The 17,636-nt window shown below is 46.3% G+C and overlaps 1 protein-coding gene across 1 annotated transcript in view; it reads right to left on the bottom strand.

Moving 5' to 3' along the window:
• SSB (small RNA binding exonuclease protection factor La) overlaps window positions 1–16,828 on the bottom strand; it is a 47,140-nt gene extending 30,312 nt beyond the window's left edge. The window contains exons 1-2 of the mRNA XM_068245576.1: window positions 16,713–16,828; window positions 6,816–6,888 (exon numbers count right to left, since the gene is read on the bottom strand). Coding sequence (XP_068101677.1) covers window positions 6,816–6,881 — 66 coding nt within the window. The 5' untranslated portion in view covers window positions 6,882–6,888; window positions 16,713–16,828. The remainder of the gene's footprint in view (window positions 1–6,815; window positions 6,889–16,712) is intronic.
• Window positions 16,829–17,636: the final 808 nt, after the last annotated feature.

The following is a 17,636-nucleotide window of genomic DNA, read 5'->3' as shown; positions in this document are numbered from 1 at the left end:
ATGAGAAATGCTGCTCTTTCGTAAAAGAAGAAGTGGAGATCGGCACCATCTAATGTATTCTGCTCAATTACTTTATTGTAAAGACATCTTGACAATAAAACGACGTTTCGGAGGTGGACCTCCTTTATCAAGTTCCTGTCAGTGTCTGATTAACATTGAATCATACTTTCTCTTTATATACACCACCATGGAAAATAAGCCAATCACGCCAGTGGGGTCGCCTCTGGCGACCAATCCCCTGCTGTCACGCTCGGTGGACCTGATGGGGAACTATATATGCGCATACAGCGTGCGCACAGTCTAGGAGGAACTCTCCAGGCGGCGGGGCGGAAACGGCGCAGCCCGAGCCCACAAGGCGCACCGCCGACCAATAGGGAGACAGGTCGGCGGTGCGCCTTGTGGGCTCGGGCTGCGCCGTTTCCGCCCCGCCGCCTGGAGAGTTCCTCCTAGACTGTGCGCACGCTGTATGCGCATATATAGTTCCCCATCAGGTCCGCCGAGCGTGACAGCAGGGGATTGGTCGCCAGAGGCGACCCCACTGGCGTGATTGGCTTATTTTCCATGGTGGTGTATATAAAGAGAAAGTATGATTCAATGTTAATCAGACACTGACAGGAACTTGATAAAGGAGGTCCACCTCCGAAACGTCGTTTTATTGTCAAGATGTCTTTACAATAAAGTAATTGAGCAGAATACATTAGATGGTGCCGATCTCCACTTCTTCTTGTCAAGTTGATCCTGAGTGCTGCAGGACCTTAGATCGGGCACATCGATTGATACTATTGGGGAGTGCTGTCTACTACAAAGTTTCAAGCTCTTTCGTAAAAGGGCTTGTAAAAGCCCCCAGGGTTCATTTAGTTGCCTAGGCATGTTTCAGAGTCATAGCCCAGTAGTATGGGGAAACGCAGTCTAGTACTCTGGAAATCATCATTTCCCCCCCTTTTAAGCTCTCCCATGCAAGCTAAGTGTGTGCCAGATAGTCTAGCTAGTAGGTACTGTTTCAAAAAGCTGATAGAGCTAAAAGTTTTCCTCCCCTGTTCTTCCATGCATCCCTCAAGAGAGCCAGTCGAGTGATATTTAAAGGGGACACGTTCGTTCATGCACCCCCCCCCCCCCCCTAAAACGAGGGTACGTGCAGTTGAGCCAGCATGCCCCGACACCCACAAAGCCTCCGAAGCAATACAGGACCAGCCCCCCCATCAGGGCCCAGGGCCTCAGGGAGTAAACACTTTTAGTATATAGAGCACATAAACTGATTGCACTATAAAGCCTCATAGTGCGATCCATAAAGCAGAAAGTGCATTTGCAAACTGTAGTTTAATAGTCTTTCGAGCTGCGCCCAACACCCAGGCAGGCAAATACAGATGAGGATATGCCCGCTCATGCATAGCCACTAAAAACGGGGCTGGATGCAATTGAGAGGGCACATCCCAACATCCACCACGCCGTCCGACACAGCCCAAGAAGCCCACCATCAGTAGAAATACATATTTCAGTCAGCACATTTATGGTAAGACAGAATGTTTGCCATGTCCGCCTTGTAATACACATAGATCATCTTCTTTTAGGATACTGCGTCAGTCCTGGATGTTGTGTGCCTTAACTTGTGTCACAAGTTACTGATGGAAAAGGGGAGCAGTCTATGCCTAGGTATTTTGCATCAGAGTTTGGGTCCAAGTAATAGGGAGCAGGGAACGATATTTCCCCCGACCAAAGGGGTAAGAGTCCAGCATTTGTGGCTTAGCTAAAGATGGCGGATGGGCACCGCATGAGCCGAGACATAGGCCGCAGCGACCAGTCACTGCTCCAGAAGGTGGGCAGATCAGGTGGGAGTCATAGTTAATCAGAAGAATGGCGCATGGAGGGGGGCGAAGAGAAACGAAGAGGGGGAAAGAAAAATGTCTACTTATCTTCCCTTAAACGACGGCCGTCCGCCTCTTGCGAGGATTCATCTGAGGAATGCGAAGATCCCGAGGAGCCTCTCTTGAATGGCTGTGAAAGTCTCCTCGACTCAGTGTGGCTCTTCTCCTTGCTGTTTTGTAGCGCTTTAGGCAATCTAAAGTCGGCGTACCACCCTGGTAGTGCAGGAACTTGTAGGCCAAAGGTCTTGCAGAAGGACGAAAGGTACTCAGGGGTGTGAAGAAGGCCGTTTCTGTCACCATCGAAGGCCGCAAGAGCAAATGGAAACCTCCAGCGATATTTTATGCCCTTCAGTGTTCTCCCCAGAATTTTCTTCCAGCCGGGTGGCATGAAAAAGTAGCCGGGTGGCATGAAAAAGTAGCCGGGTGGGGCAAGATGAGAGAATGCAGGGCCAGTGCTTCTCTGCATAACTCTCCTTACAGAATAGGAGGAGGTGAGCTGATAACAGCCGGGTGGTCACAAAAACTAGCCGGGTGGAGCACCCGGCTAAAAGAGCCTGGGGAGAACACTGCCCTTGTTTTGGAGCAGTTGTAGCAGTGGTTTCAGGGCTCTCCTATTCGCTAGAGTGATCGGTGATAGGTCTTGAAAAATAAGAGATCCGTGCTTCATTAAAAAGGATTTCCTCTTGATCTCGAGCAGCTTTCATTATGCTTTCTTTAAGCGGGAAAGACTGGAGGCAGCATATGATGTCTCTTGGTGGATCATTTTCTCCTCCTATAGGTTTTAGAGCTCGGTGTGCTCGGACGAAATCTATGACATCTTCTTTCGGTTTCTCTAGAAGGCCATTAAATATAGCAGTGAGAGCTGGGGTGATTTGATCGGCCAGGACTGATTCAGGTAAGCCTCTTACTCTAACGTTGCATCTCCTGCCTCTGTTATCAAGGTCCTCTGTTATCAAGGTCCTCGATTTGCCTGTTAGAGTCGATCAGCAGCTTGTTATGTTGGTGCAAGGCTTTCCCTGAGGCGTTGAGCATGGTTTCCCTTCGCTCTCCAGAGGATTCGATGGCGCGTAGTCTTGAAGAGATGTCCGCCATGTCTTCTCTGATCTCCGCTATTGCTGCAGAAAAGGCTGACTTGATTTCCATTGCAAGTTCCTTCATGTCGGCTAGCGTGAGTGGCCTGTTGGGGCCATCTTGTCTCCTGGTAGAATGTTCCGGCGAGCTCTCTGTCGAGCAAGGAGGGGTAGGCCCCTTCTTCTCCTGCGCCATCTTGGTTGGCTGGGCGGCCGAGATCTTAGCTTTTTGCGTGCGGAATATGTCCGGTATGTTTTTCCCAGCTGGTGTAGGAGGGTCGCCGGAGGATCTGGTTTGTATTTGGGACTGGTTACCCCTTTTCATGGTGCGTAGAAAGCGCTATTTAGCTCGGTTTGGAGGGAGCCGTAAGCGGAGCTCTAAGCAGTTGCGTCCATCTTGGTCCCACGCTAAGCCACGCCCCCCCCATCAAGCTTAGACTTAAACACCAGCCAAACAGGGGTAAAGGAGCAAGCCCAACATAGCCAATTTGTGAGGATATGGAGGTTTCTTTTAAATATTTTCACTCTTACAGGAGCTCAGTTTCCTTTAAGGCAAACGTGTGTGCGTGTGTGTGTTCGTGTTAGAACAAAGCTACTTGTGCACACCTTTTTCCTCCATGCACGAGCACATTTGTTCTAGTAGCAAGGTGTTGACCTTACACAGACATGCCCACAAGAAACCCATTCGACAGGTATTTTTCGAAAACCAGACCATATGCTGGACCGTTAGGTATGCTTTAAAAAAAAAAAAAAAATCAGGGATTACAAAATTTAGAAGACTGCTCTGTTGACAATCTCACACACCTCAAAAGTTAAATGTGAGCTTCAATTTTTACAGGGGTCTTGGCTATCTGGCTCCAGGGAATGTATCAGAAACAGGTCTATTCACAAAGAACATCGAATTATTTTCGGCACAGACATGTTCAATAGTAGTACAAAAGGGGAAAGAAAAAAAAAGCCTAAGTATACAGTGGTGTGGCATAGACAGGCACCTACGTGGTTGGGGACACTAGATCAAGGGGAAGGAAGGGGGAGGAGGTGGAAAAGCTGGACAACTTGGGGAAGGGGGGGGGGGGGGGTGGAGGGGGGGGACCTGTAATGACAGCCTGAACAGAGAATATCCAGATAACGAATGCTGGCTTGAAAGAGGTCTTTTGCCTTCCTTAAAGAGAACCCGAGGTGGGAATTACTTTTACTATTGGGGCACAGAGGCTGGTTGTGCGCACTAAGACCAGCCTCTGTTGCCCCATCGTGTGCCTCCATGTCCCCCCTGCTCGCCGCTATACCCCCCGCATTGCTGGCGACACGCAGCGTGTCGCCAGCTCAATGTTTACCTTGCGCTGTCAGTCAGCGCTGCTCCCCTGCCTCCTCCGCATCGGCGCACCCGCCCGTGTCCCTTCCCTCCCGCTGATAGGAGGGAAGTGACGCGGCGGGTGGCGCCGATGCGGAGGAGGCGGGTGAGCGGCGCTGACTGACAGCGCAAGGTAAACATTGAGCTGGCGACACAGCCAGCAATGCGGGGGGTATAGCGGCGAGCAGGGGGGACATGGAGGCACACGATGGGGCAACAGAGGCTGGTCTTAGTGCGCACAACCAGCCTCTGTGCCCCAATAGTAAAAGTAATTCCCACCTCGGGTTCTCTTTAACACCTTTGGGACCATGGACGTTCTAGGACTTTTTACAGATGACATCAACCAGCCGGGACCCAGAACTTAACCCGCATTGAAGGCTGGATGTCGGGGAGAGCGACGATCACCAGAGGAACATCAGGAGAGGCGAGTTAGGCCTAGTGCACACCAAAACCACTAGCAGATCCACAAAAATGCTAGCGGTTTTGGGTGCGGATGACAGTTTAGTCCCAGTGCACACCGGGCGGATCTTGATGCGATCCGCCGGGTGTTCACCAGCCGCATCCGCATGGCTAATGTATCTCTATGGGCTGGTGCATTACGGCGGTTTGAGGTTTTAAGCAAACCGCAAACGTGCAGCAAGAGGTACGTTTGCGGCTTGGTAAAAACCTCAAACTGCCGCTGTGCACCAGCCCATAGAGATACATTAGCCACGCGGATTTTCAGGTGGATTCGGCTGGCGGATCCGCCCGGTGTGCACTGGGCCTAATTGCTAGCTGCCTATACTGGGGACATCTAAACCTTGCTCACTATACTGGGGATACCCATGTCTGGCTATCTATAATGGAGAACCCATAATTTTACATCCTGGTCCTGAAGTGGTTAAAGGCCCTAGACCAAGAGGAGGAAGGCCTTAAAACTATGTTCACAAATTAAAATTTGTTTTCCTAAAACAAGCATTTGTGATTGTTTACAAATATAGGATTACCAACAATCCCCATACAAGTTCACTAGTATACTAGCTACATTTCTGAACTCATCCGATATATACCTGCTCGCCCCCTCCGGTCCTGCAATGATCTCCGCCTGACCTCCCGACACATTTCTCAATCACATGCACGCCTACAAGACTTTTCAAGAGCTACCCCCACCCTATGGAACTCCCTTCCACTCCCCCTCAGACTCGCTCCTTTCTTCAACACCTTCAGGCCTCTTTCACACTAAGACGTATTTTAGGGGACGTTAAGGTCGCATAATGTGCCCGCAACGCATGGGGGTATTGAAGTAGGATGTCAAATTGAGCCGCGTTATGCGGCTCTTGGTGCGCCGTTTACATTCTATCCTGGGAAGTCTGGATCTTTTCAATGATTCGGATGATTCGAATCGGATCATTGAAAAGATCCAGATCTTTGAACCGAATCTTTGAATCATTTTACTAGGGAAGCAGGGGTGCAGCAGAGTGAGAGGTGCAGGAGACTGAAGGCACATTGAGGGTGCTAATGGGGAAGGGAGAGATCCAGCAGGAAGATTGTGCTTGTGCACAGAAGCTGCAGTTCTTATTTCTTCCAGACATCCACTGTGAACCGAATCTTTCATTGTGATGATCCGGATGATTCGACTCCAAAACAAAAATCCTAATATGATCTGGACAACACTACAGTGCAGTGAATATTAGCCATGTGGCTAGGAACAATAGGGACTCTCCCCTTACTGCGCATGTGCAAACAGTCTAGCAGCTAAAACCCCCTATAATGCACAGCATGCTGCGTTACACTGTAACACAACGTGGGCACTGTGAACAGCCCATTGATTTTTTTCATTACTGTGAGTTGGGCTGCGTTACAGGCTGCTCTAACGTGCGCCTGTAACGTCCCACTGTGAAAGCAGGCTCAAGCAAGCCATCAAAACACATTTCTTTAAAATGCCCCCCCCCCCCCCCCCCCCACTCTCCACACTGTCAACCACCTTTTCCACAACCCTACATTATGTGTCTCTCCCCCACCCTTTAGATTGTAAGCCTTTGGCAGCCCCCCCCCCCCCACCCCTTAGTGTTTCCTTAATTTTGCTACCCCAGCAATGACACCCTTCTCATGGACTAACTCGGACTTGATTTGCTGGGTCTCTGTAAAACGCATTTTATACCCCGATTGCATGTATAAGCTTGTGCTATGTTGTAAAAACCATTTGCTACTGCTCCCTCTGTCACCCCTTATTACAATGTATGTATCCCTATTGATTGTCCAGCGCTGCCTAATATATTGTCGCTTTATAAATACAATAAATAATAATAATAGTAATAAGTTCACTGTTTGCAGCCTTGATTCTGTTCTATGGAGGAGAGAGAGGACTAGCAGAAAGCAGGGGATTGGAGGAGAAAACAGCACACGATTGTAACAAGACACAAACCACCTTATGACAGTCTTTACCTACAAATGAACCTATGACAGGCTATGTATGGATTTACACTTGACCTATAGTTTTGCTCTAAACAAGAGAGATAATGAAGGACAAAAATTCCTATGCATGTAACTTACCTCAACCTGTTCGCATATCTTGGAGTCCATGTCTGACATTTGTTCTTTATCTCCATTTTCTGCCATTTTATGTCTAAAAAGATGTAGAACAATACATTTGTATATAACAATACATATGGCTATATTAAAAAAAAAAAAAAAAAAAAAAAAAAAAAAAACAGTGGTAACTAGATTCCATCATCCTCTTCCTGGCAGTTGACCGATTCACCCACTGTGGTGACTACCAGGAGTACAAAACAATGTCTTGGCCTGCAGATTAGTATCAGCATAGACAGGCTACCAGAGTTCCCAGGAATCAAGCCACAGTCAGAGCTGAAGACCGGAGCAGTGCAGTCATCCTAGATAAACATCTACACCATTTGTGTGGACATCTATAGCATGAACATATTCAAGAGGGGAAAACTCACAAGTGAGTTAATGCAAGAGTTTGTATATAAGGAGTCCAATTCCCTAAGCCTCATAAGCAAACTAAATGTGATGTTTAATAATCACCAAGGCATTGCATCTGCCAGGTTCCACGATTGACCCCAAAACTGGAATCCTACAAATAGGCTACCTGATTCATGGGGCTGAACAAATCCGGTAGCTGCAAAAACCTCCATTCCCGTGGCCCACTTTCACTTGCGTGACCTATAGGTCAGGTAGCCCGAAACAGCGGACTGTCTTGCCTTTACAGTTCTTTATTTGTATGTCTTTTTATATTAATAAATTAAAGATCTACTATTGAAAGTTGTGCGGATTACTACATCTGAACTATAGGTCATGATGCTGCACTGAGAGTGTCTCTCATAGCGTGCGGGGAGGCGGCACGGGGTGTGGCCAAGGAAAGCTGACCAATGGCAGCTCTGTATACCCTGTAGGATCGCCCCTGGGGGTGGCAGAGAGCAGTGTCTGGGGGACACAGAGCATGTAAGGAGGCAGAGAACGTGCCTCTGTGTCCCATCTGCCCCCCTGAAGATTCACCTCGGGTTCTTGTTAAAGTGGACCTGAACTCTTGCACAAACAGAAGGAAAAGAGAGAAATGCACCCTGTATGTATTTAGCATTTTGTCTAATTCCCTCCTCTGTGACTAAGCACAAGTTGTAATTTGATCCCTTAGCTGTGTCAGCTGGCTGCCATGGCAGAGAGCCAATTGGTAAACACAGGATATTAATATGTCTGCTTCCACAAAAGCAGGAAGTAGGTATACTGCATATTTATATCAGCTGTAACAAATGTTTTTCTTTAAAGGTCAGTATGCTGTTGTGCATCTTCTAGAGCAGCAAGGAATTTCTGAGTTCAGGTCCACTTTAAAAATAGAATCTGCTTTATTTGTGGAAAACAAAACAAAAAAAACAAACCCAGAGTCCCAAACTGCTGTTTCGCCAGATGGGCGGATGCATTGCTTATAGCCACCTATGGTGCTTATGCATCTGCACTAGACATCACTCCTCACTGCTGCCTGGCAAACTGCCCAGGGAAATGAGCCCTAAGGCTGTTTAGAATCACTTACACCAAACTTTCTAGGCACTTTTAAATGTATACGTTTAGGCCATGTTCACAGTGGTTTGTTGCAATAGCTGCTTTCTAACACCGCTTCCAGTAGATGTACCACTTGTGTGACAGAAGCATTGTGGTGTTACGGATTGTAGCATTGTACAACACACGGCATTACCGCTAAACTTGTGTGTGAACACGCAAAGTATACTTTTTACAGACTGTGTACTTCACTGTACACAACGTGAGCATAATGTGTCACCGTGCCGATCTGTTGCATTCTTGCTGTAACAGAGAACACAACGGCCACCGTGAACGTGGCCTAAGCCAATGTTAGATAATCAATGGGACAAGTAGCAACTGAATCACCACATTGCACCACTAAACTCTGATCATATATTGGTAGCAATGAATCTAATCAAGGATCTGTGGGACCACTGCGGATTCGTTTACAATAGCATGGCACTACTTTGCAGTGTAACATTTAGGGCTGTGGAGTCAGAGCAATTTGAGGACCTGGAGACAGTGATTTCATAATTTGAGGAATCAGATTTTTGTACCAACTCCACAGCCCTGGTAAATATTAAGCTAGGGGGCCATATGCAATTCACTTTTTCACCAAGGTGATATTTTCACAACTTGTAAATAACATGCCTTTCAAACCACCAGCAAGCAGAAACATATTCAATTCAAAATAATTTTGACAGCACCTTTTGGTATTTTTTTCCATTGCAAAGTGCTAAGTGTTTTTAAATGTAAGAGGAAAAATTATCTCCTAGGAGAAAACTCAGGAGAAAACCAATGTTAGTTACCTGGTAACATCCTTTTTAGTAACCTCCAGGACAGGTCCACCACGAGAACGACAGGCTCCTCCCAGGAACAGGAAACGTCCAGATAGAGTACTCTATAAATCTTTGTCCAACCCCTTGATCCTCAGTCAATTCCAAGTACTGTTCCTAAAAACAAAGGGGTTTTAATATTCATACTGCATATACATATACTTTTCCTGTACTTATATACACATATAAATCCTTTACTCGGGTGGGTTACGGACCTGTCCTGGAGGTTACTAAAAAGGATGTTACCAGGTAACTAACATTGGTTTTTCCATTAACCTCCAGGACAGGTCCACCACGAGAAGATGAGCAAGAATCTTACCAATTTTGGGTGGGCTGACTGCCTGCAGGATTTTCCTTCTAAATGATTGCTGCCTTGCAGACATCAGGTTCATTCTGTAGTGTCTAGAGAAGGTGTTTAGACTTAAACATGTAGCCGCTCTGCAGATTTCTTCTGGCGTAGCACCCGCTCTGTAAGCCCATGAAGTGGCTGCTGCTCTGGCTGAATGGGCTCTAACTGTATCTAACACAGTATTTCCTGTAATCCTATAGGCTTCCTCTATGCATAGTTTTACCCATTTAGCTATAGATATTTTTGACATCTTTCCGCATCTTGTAGCACCTGAAGTGTTGACTAGCAAGGCTCTAGAACTCCTAAACTCCGCTACCCCTCTCTAAATAGCATATAAGACCTCTTCTGACATCTAACCCCGGCTCTTCTTCAAATGACGGTAATACAATGTCTTGAGATCTATGAAAATTTGTAGCTACTTTAGGCAGAAAATCATCACAGGTCTTCAGTATTACTTCATCCTTTATACAAAAAGGTTCGTCGCAACATAGGGCCTCTAACTCACTCACCCGTCTAGCCGAGGTAATAGTTATGAGAAATACAATCTTCCTTGTTAGGAGTCTGAAGGGAATTTCTGATATGGGTTCAAAGGGCTCTCTTTTCAATACCTTCAAAACTAAGGATAAATCCCAACTAGGAACTTTCCTATTTACCATACCTCGTTTGGATTCAAGGAGTAAAACCTCCTGCACTCTGTGTCTTCCTTGTTTGCAAACATGTCTAAACGCGGCCGACCCCACTGCTTGGTAAATTTTCTGAACATCCTCTGATATCTCCATTTGTGTTTTTGACATTCTGTGTCTGCTCAGAAAGTCTGCCATCGTGTTCAATGACCTCTTCAGATGTATTGCTGACAATGAAAGGAAGTTTTTCTCTGCTATTGTTAATATGTCCATGGCCAGGTCCATCAGCTTCCTTGACCTTGTACCCCCTTGCCGATTTGCGTTTACTCTGATGTTCTCGGCTGCTGCGTCAGTTATATAGTCTGTGGCTTTGGAAACTACTTCTAATGATTCTAGAATCTTTTTCCTTAGAAGCTCCCTTATCCACTTTTTCTTCTACTTTTTTAACCTATAGGGATAGAACTCTTGCTACACATGTTGTAGCTGCTGCTGGTCTAAAATTTGCACCTGCTGCTGTTCAGGCCTCTAAGGGCAGATTCTACTTTCTTATCTTGTGGATCTTTCACATACCACAGATCCTCAAAAGCTAATTCGTTGTCTTTATTAACCTGTGAGAATGCTGTATCAAGTTTAGGACATCAATCCTCTGTAAACTGAAACCCTTTCATAAATCCCTTTGACATAAACAACTTTCTGTCCGGGTATTTCCACTGACTTAATATGGTATTCTTTGTAGATCTGTGTATAGGGAAAGTCAAAGATTCTTTTGGCTTCCTTCCTTGATATAACCTATCATGCATAGATACCTCTTCCGACTTCTTGGATTCAATATCTAAAGTTTTATTAATAGCCAAGATAAGCTGCTAAGTCTCATCAGCCGGAATCTAAACCTGGATATCTTCTTAATCTTAGTCTGGCTGTCCGTATTTTTAGCAGAAGAGTCTGATTCATCATTATCTTCCTCTTCACCCTCCATATCTTCTTCCTCAGAGGAAGATACAATATTTCTCTTTTCACTTTTATGTTTAATAGGCTGAGACTCAGCATTTGGTATCTCCACGGCCGGCATGGTCGTACTCGTACCTGGAATTACTGCCTTTGTTGCTGGGGGGATAGCAGAGGCAAATACTTTCTTTAATGATTTAATTGTGTCAGCCATTTCCCTTTTAATAGCTGACATTAATTCTTCCTTTAAACCCCAATTGTCCCTGTATTAGCTTTACTAAACAAGGTTGGAAAAACTGCACATTATAATTATGGGCCATCTTTGCACCACAGAGCGGGCACCGCCTTCTTGGCTTTGTCGGCTTAGTAGACTCCGGGTCCTATAACATAATCAAACAACAAATTCAATGTCATCCCTCTTTCTCAAACAAAAGGGAAAACACCCTGGTGCACAAATATCAAGAGTGATAGCAACCCTGAGACCAGGAAGGAAGGAACATGTATAGACATATCATATACATATAATCCATCTGATATCTATAATATATATATTCTTTGCATATAGTCGTCAAGGGAGTATATCATAAAGGCCAATCATATAACTGTTATGCTGCCCATACACTAATGATTTACACATATATACCCATATATATCTATGAGGCATTAATATCCAACCATATATATACACATCTCCTTATATCTCCCTGAATAATCTGCACCAGCATTCTATTCTATGCATAGTTATACAGACCTCAGATCAGACGCTAAGCAGGCTGTTATGTTATACTGCATAGTCTCAAAATTAATAACAGACCTCAGTACAGACGCGGCATAGGGCGTACAGCTCATACCATATAGGTCACCAAGCCTCCGCCACGCTTACCTTTCCTGGCTCCTGCTTAGCGTCCATCCCGCTCCGTTCAGCACACGAACTGCCGAACCATGCAGGCTTCCGGTGTCTCTTCCCCACGCGCCCGGAAGTGACGCTGCGTAAGGGCGGAAGTACGTCACGCGTACGCCGCCATTGAGGGCAATCAGCTGCCTACCCTCTGGAGGCCCGCATGACTATCCACGTCACTTCCTGCGCGCCATTAGCCTCCGCTTCAGGGGAATCATGGACGCCGCGCGTGTCCTCCGGATCCACCGCAACTCGGGCAGCCAGGACAGCCATGGGAGAAGGTAACCATCGCTTTCTCCCCACCAGACCCCAATACCTCTCTAGGCAGGTCCACCATCCGCCGCCAACCGGGTCCCAAACACACCTGGTCTGAAGGACCGGCGAGCGACAAGAGCACTCCTTGTTCCCTGGAACAGGAAACGTCAACTGAGGATCAAGGGGTTGGACAAAGATTTATAGAGTACTCTATCTGGACGTTTCCTGTTCCTGGGAGGAGCCTGTCGTTCTCGTGGTGGACCTGTCCTGGAGGTTAATGGAAAAAAGTGAATTGCATCAGGCCCAAGGAATCAGAGTCTAGGGCCAATATGCAATTCACTTTTTCACCTACATTTTCTCCTAGGGAAGCGATAGGCAAACTTGGCTCTCCAGCTGTTAACCTCCCTGGCGGTACGCAGTTTCGGTGGTTGCGTCCGTGGGAGTAATTTTCTTTTTTTAACAAAACTTGTAAACCTTGTAGCTAGCACTAGGCTAGATACCTGTGTCCCCCAAGTCCCGCCGTACCTCTCTGATCCCCCCCAATCGCCGGCACTTATATTTACCCAGCCGCGATCCCGCGAGAGCCGCAACCTCCCCAATCAGCTTCAGTCGTCTCTATGGCGACGATCGGACATGAAGTCACCAACGTCATGCACAGTCCCAATCCTCCCCATAGCAAAGCCTGGAGGTGATTGGAGAGGTTGTGCTATTGCGGGATCCAGGGGGTGGTACGTATAACGGCGGTGATCGGAGCAGAGCGGAGGGACTTGGGGGGGGGGGGGGGGGGGTGTGACAGGTAGCTAGCCTAGTGCTAGCTACAAGGTTTACAACATGTTTTATTCAAAAAAATCCTCCCTGGGCCATGTAATCCTCCGCGGCGGCTACCCCAAATGTAGGTTGGGGTTACCTCCAGGGAGGTTAAGGAACTACAAGTCCCACAGTGCCTTGCAGAAGTTTTGACAGCCACAGTCATGATTCATAAAGGCAAATGCATTGTGGGACTTGTGGTTCCTTAACAGCTAGAGAGCCAAGTTTGCCCATCACTGCTATAGGACATAATTTGTCATCTTCTAATTAGAAATATCTTTTCAGCACTCTGCAATTGGAAGAAAAAAAAATAGCAAAAGTAGGTGGAAAAACATTGCCAAAATTATTCTGATTATTTTCTTGCTTCCTGGTGGCTTAAAAAGAATTGTATTGACAAGGTGTAAAAATATCAACTTGGAGAAAAAAGTGAATTTCATATGGGCCCAGGAGGCAATTTTGGTTACCTGGAGTCAGAGGTTTTATAAACTGCAGAGTTGGATGTTTTTTGTACAAACTCCACAGCCCTAGGAACAGAGAGGAACGTAATGAATGAGTTTATTACAATAAGCATTTATATATTTAGTCAGTGTTTGCCCATTGTAACATCTCTCCTCTTTCCTAAATCACATTTTGAAATTTGTATCACAGGTAGCAACATTTTTCCTGCTGGCAGGTGCATCATTGTTGAATGTTTGTTTACTCTATGTTCTGACGACGGAAATAATACCTGGGACCCCAGAATGCTTTGGGAGAAGAATTCCAAATAGCTAAATAGCCTAGGCTGTGAAATCACTTGTAGGGCGGGGCAACATACCAATACATAACTATAGGGTTTCTGATGCTGAAGTCAGATTAATTAACACAAGAGTAAATATCCTGAATAACTACATTCTTTTAGGTCACTACAATGCCTCTTGGCGCTAGTCTGCTTTAGGTGACCCCGCAGGAAATCTCAGGGAACAGCTGTCCAATCAAACAGCACAAAGCATTGGGATTGGCTGATTAGTGTGGGCATAGTTTACTATAACCTACTGGAAACATTGCGGCTCAAGAGGGTGCCATCCACTCAATTACATTAGCTAAATGTCCCTATGAGGTTTTCTGCTAGGTACCCTAAAGCAGACTATCGTCTGTCTCTTTAGGGCTGGTTTCCCCTGAGCAAGCGTACATCTTGTGGGATGAACACTGGCACTTGCATGCACCTGAATCCCTGTAGCAGTACCATGTATGGCTATAAGGTTTCAGATGCATGCTACAAAAAAAAAAAAAAAAAACTGCTAAATGCCCTCCAGAATCACACCTGCATGCAATCTGGACAGCATGCTATTGTATGGAACAGGCAGCGTTTCCCCACCCCACTCAGATGCAGGGAACCGTTGCATATCCACACTAAGTGGAAATGGGCCCTTAGAGCACCCCTTTTTTCCTTCTTTTAATAATGGTTTATCTGCAGTTACTGTAAGGTACTATGCTGCAAAAGTATTTACAACTATCCCAAAGTGCACACGTTACAGCTCTCCAGTGCACTGTGTGCAGAGAATAAGCAAAGAGTGAAGGGACTGACAGAGGAGGAACTGCCACTTCCTTCCCACCCATAATCAATGTTTTGCTCAGTTGAAAATAAAGGCCTGTAGGGTGACGATAGTGCTGTGACATGTCACAGCACCACAGATAAACTTATTAAAAGAAGGAGAAAAAAAAAACCTCAGTTCAGAGGTACTTTAAAGTGTACCTGAGATCTAACAATAAAAAAAAAGTGTTATACATTCCTGGAGCTTCCTCCGGCCCCCTCCACACCGAACGCTCCCACGCCATCCTCCTCACTTGCCCGGTAGAAGGCCCGTTAGCTGTGTGTGCTCCCCTCCATCTCGCTCCTCTGGCTGGGAGTGTTCTGTGCAGTTTCACTTACCTGGGGTTTCTACCAGCCCCCCACATGCAGCCTGTGAAGTTGGTACAAAAATCATCCAACTCAGACTCCTCAGTTTATGAAACCACTGACTCCAGATACTCAAAATTGCTCCAACTCATTGGTCCAATTATAACAAAGCCTATGGATTTGGTTCAAAAATCATCCGTTACCAGAAACCACCGACCCCAGGTACCCAATATTGCGCCGACTCCTCAGCCCCGCTGTTAGGTCCCACGGCACAGTTCCGCTCTCAGCCAGGCCTCCGGTCACAGCACCGTAAGATCGCAACCAGCAGCTGGGATCTTCTGCACATGCACAGATACACCTCTTGTGATCATGCACTGGGAGCACTCTGCGCTTGAGCAGTTCAATTGTCTCTGAATTGCACAAGTGCAGAGTGCTCCCAGACCACAATCATGAGAGGCACATGGCAAGCCCACCCATGTGCAGTAGATCCCAACCACAAGTTCCGATCTTATAGAGGGGCGACCAGAGGCCTGACAGAGCAAAACCACAACATGGGACCTAAAGGAGTTCTAGGGGCTGGATCAAACCCTAGGTGAATAAACGTTTTGTTTTAATTCCCAAATATATGGTACAGCACACACTTTAGATTTTAAATCTGCTGACATGATTGTCCCAAAGTGTTTTAGCTGGAAATGTGCATACAGATGAGAGACACACACACACCTCACCATAGCAATATACTGTCAGATTGCTACCAAGATGCTCCCAAATTCTTTGTTTCCATCAGAACTTCTGCAACCAGAACCTCAGTCACCAGGTCTCTGGCACTTTCCTTTACACGTATGGATAAAGGAGAGAGAGAGGCCATGTTGTTGCAAAAAGGAGGTACCTTTTAATCCACAGTGAAGAGACATCAGGGTGTAAGGTACACCCTGATGTGTCTTCACCGTGGATTAAAAGGTACCTCTTTTTGCAACAGTGCCTCTTTCTCTCCTTTATCCAGAATTGCATTGACTGTCTCTGAGAGCACCCTGAAGCATGGAGTACTCAATCCAGTGAACCCAGTTTTCCTTCACCCACATCTAGTGCCAGTCTCTTCCTTTCCAATATTTATCACTAAAAGCAACCAACTTCTACTGTGCACAGTACTGCTATCCTGATAACTACTAATGGGGTCGTGATCAATAATACACGTATATGCATTACTGATGGGTGGGTTTCCTCTGGGTACTTCAGTTTCCTTCCACATCCCAAAAACATACAGATAAGTTAATTGGCTTCCCCCTAAAAAAAAAAAAAAATGGTCCTTGACCCCCCTCCCCCCACACACACACTATGACTAAGGTAGGAATTAGATTGTGAGCTCCTCTGAGGGACAGTTAGTGACAAGACAATATACTCTGTACAGTGCTGCAGAAGAAGATGTTGGCGCTATATAAATACTAACAATAATGATGATGACGACGACGACCAGGACAACAACTACACTTCATATTTCTGAATGGCGTGCCAAGCTAGCTGTGCAGCCTATAGGCAGACACACATCATCTTCCAGAAGAAGCAATCCCATTACAGCAGCATTCAGTAATACTATTCAGTAATATAGCCTGAGGGGTCTGTACAGCAGGAGAGCAGCACTCATCTGGCCGCACTCCTGCATGCAGACACCACGTGGAGCACGAGCATTACGGAAGTGGCCGCGTTATGTGTGCAGGCAGCATTCTGCTCCCCCTGCGCTGCACGGTAGGCCCCAATACTGCGCTGCCCGCTGTCCCCGGATATACCGCCTCTCCTGCGCCCTCCCCATCACCCGGCAGTGGGCTGCTCACCCACACGGCTTGTCTGCTGTCTCCGGAACCAACACACGCTACTCTCCGCAAGCTACCGAATGACGCGCTGATTTCAAGGCAGAGCCGGCTCAGCAACGCCCCCTCCCGGCATGCAGCTGCTGCACATGCGCCGCCAGCTTGCCGAGGCCAGAGAGGGAGTGCAGGGAGTCCCCCTGCTGGGCGGCCTTGGGATTGCAAGCTGTGTCTAATTATGACGGTCAATTTGTGGACTCCGGAGGATGAAGAACTGGGAAGTGTTTTGCTATGGCTACTAGTCAGTGCAAAATGCAATACATAACAAACATTTCCCTATTCCTCATTCGCAGCACTCCGCAAATTGACCATCACATTTGAGCTCTATTCACAATCACACATGCGGTAAGAGATTTTTTTTTTTTTACCGCTATACTACTGCCAGTGATAATTTCCGCATTTTTTCCACATTCACTAAAAATGTTCCGCATGTTTCCCGCATGCTGGAAAAATGCGCAAAAAATTTGGGAAACATGCGTAATTACATTGTAAACATGTGGAAACCATGCGGAAAAAAAGTGTCATAAAAAAAAAATGTCCCCCCCAAAAAAATTTAAAGTCCAGCAAACACGGCACTCAAGGCTCCAGACTCCATTTAAGTCAATGGGAAGCGAAATATATCACCAAGTACTAGTAGGTGATAAAAAAAAATCAGTAGTTAAGTCAGAAATAAGGCGCCGCTTTTTTTTTGTGTATTTTGAATTTTTTTTTTTGTGGGAAATACCCACTTGCGACTGCAGACTTTTACCACATTTTTTACGCATGCGTAAAATTTTACGCACGCGGTAAATGTTCATGTGTGCAATTTTGTGAATGTCAAGATGGTCTCATTTCAGTTGGGAATTTACCGCAAGTGCATTTGACACACACACACACACGTAGGCCTAGTGC

Source organism: Hyperolius riggenbachi, chromosome 7 (genome assembly GCF_040937935.1).
Source record: "Hyperolius riggenbachi isolate aHypRig1 chromosome 7, aHypRig1.pri, whole genome shotgun sequence".
NCBI classification, from domain to species: domain Eukaryota; kingdom Metazoa; phylum Chordata; class Amphibia; order Anura; family Hyperoliidae; genus Hyperolius; species Hyperolius riggenbachi.
Note: the sequence above shows the minus strand (reverse complement) of the source record. Positions and strands in the feature narration are given on the sequence as shown.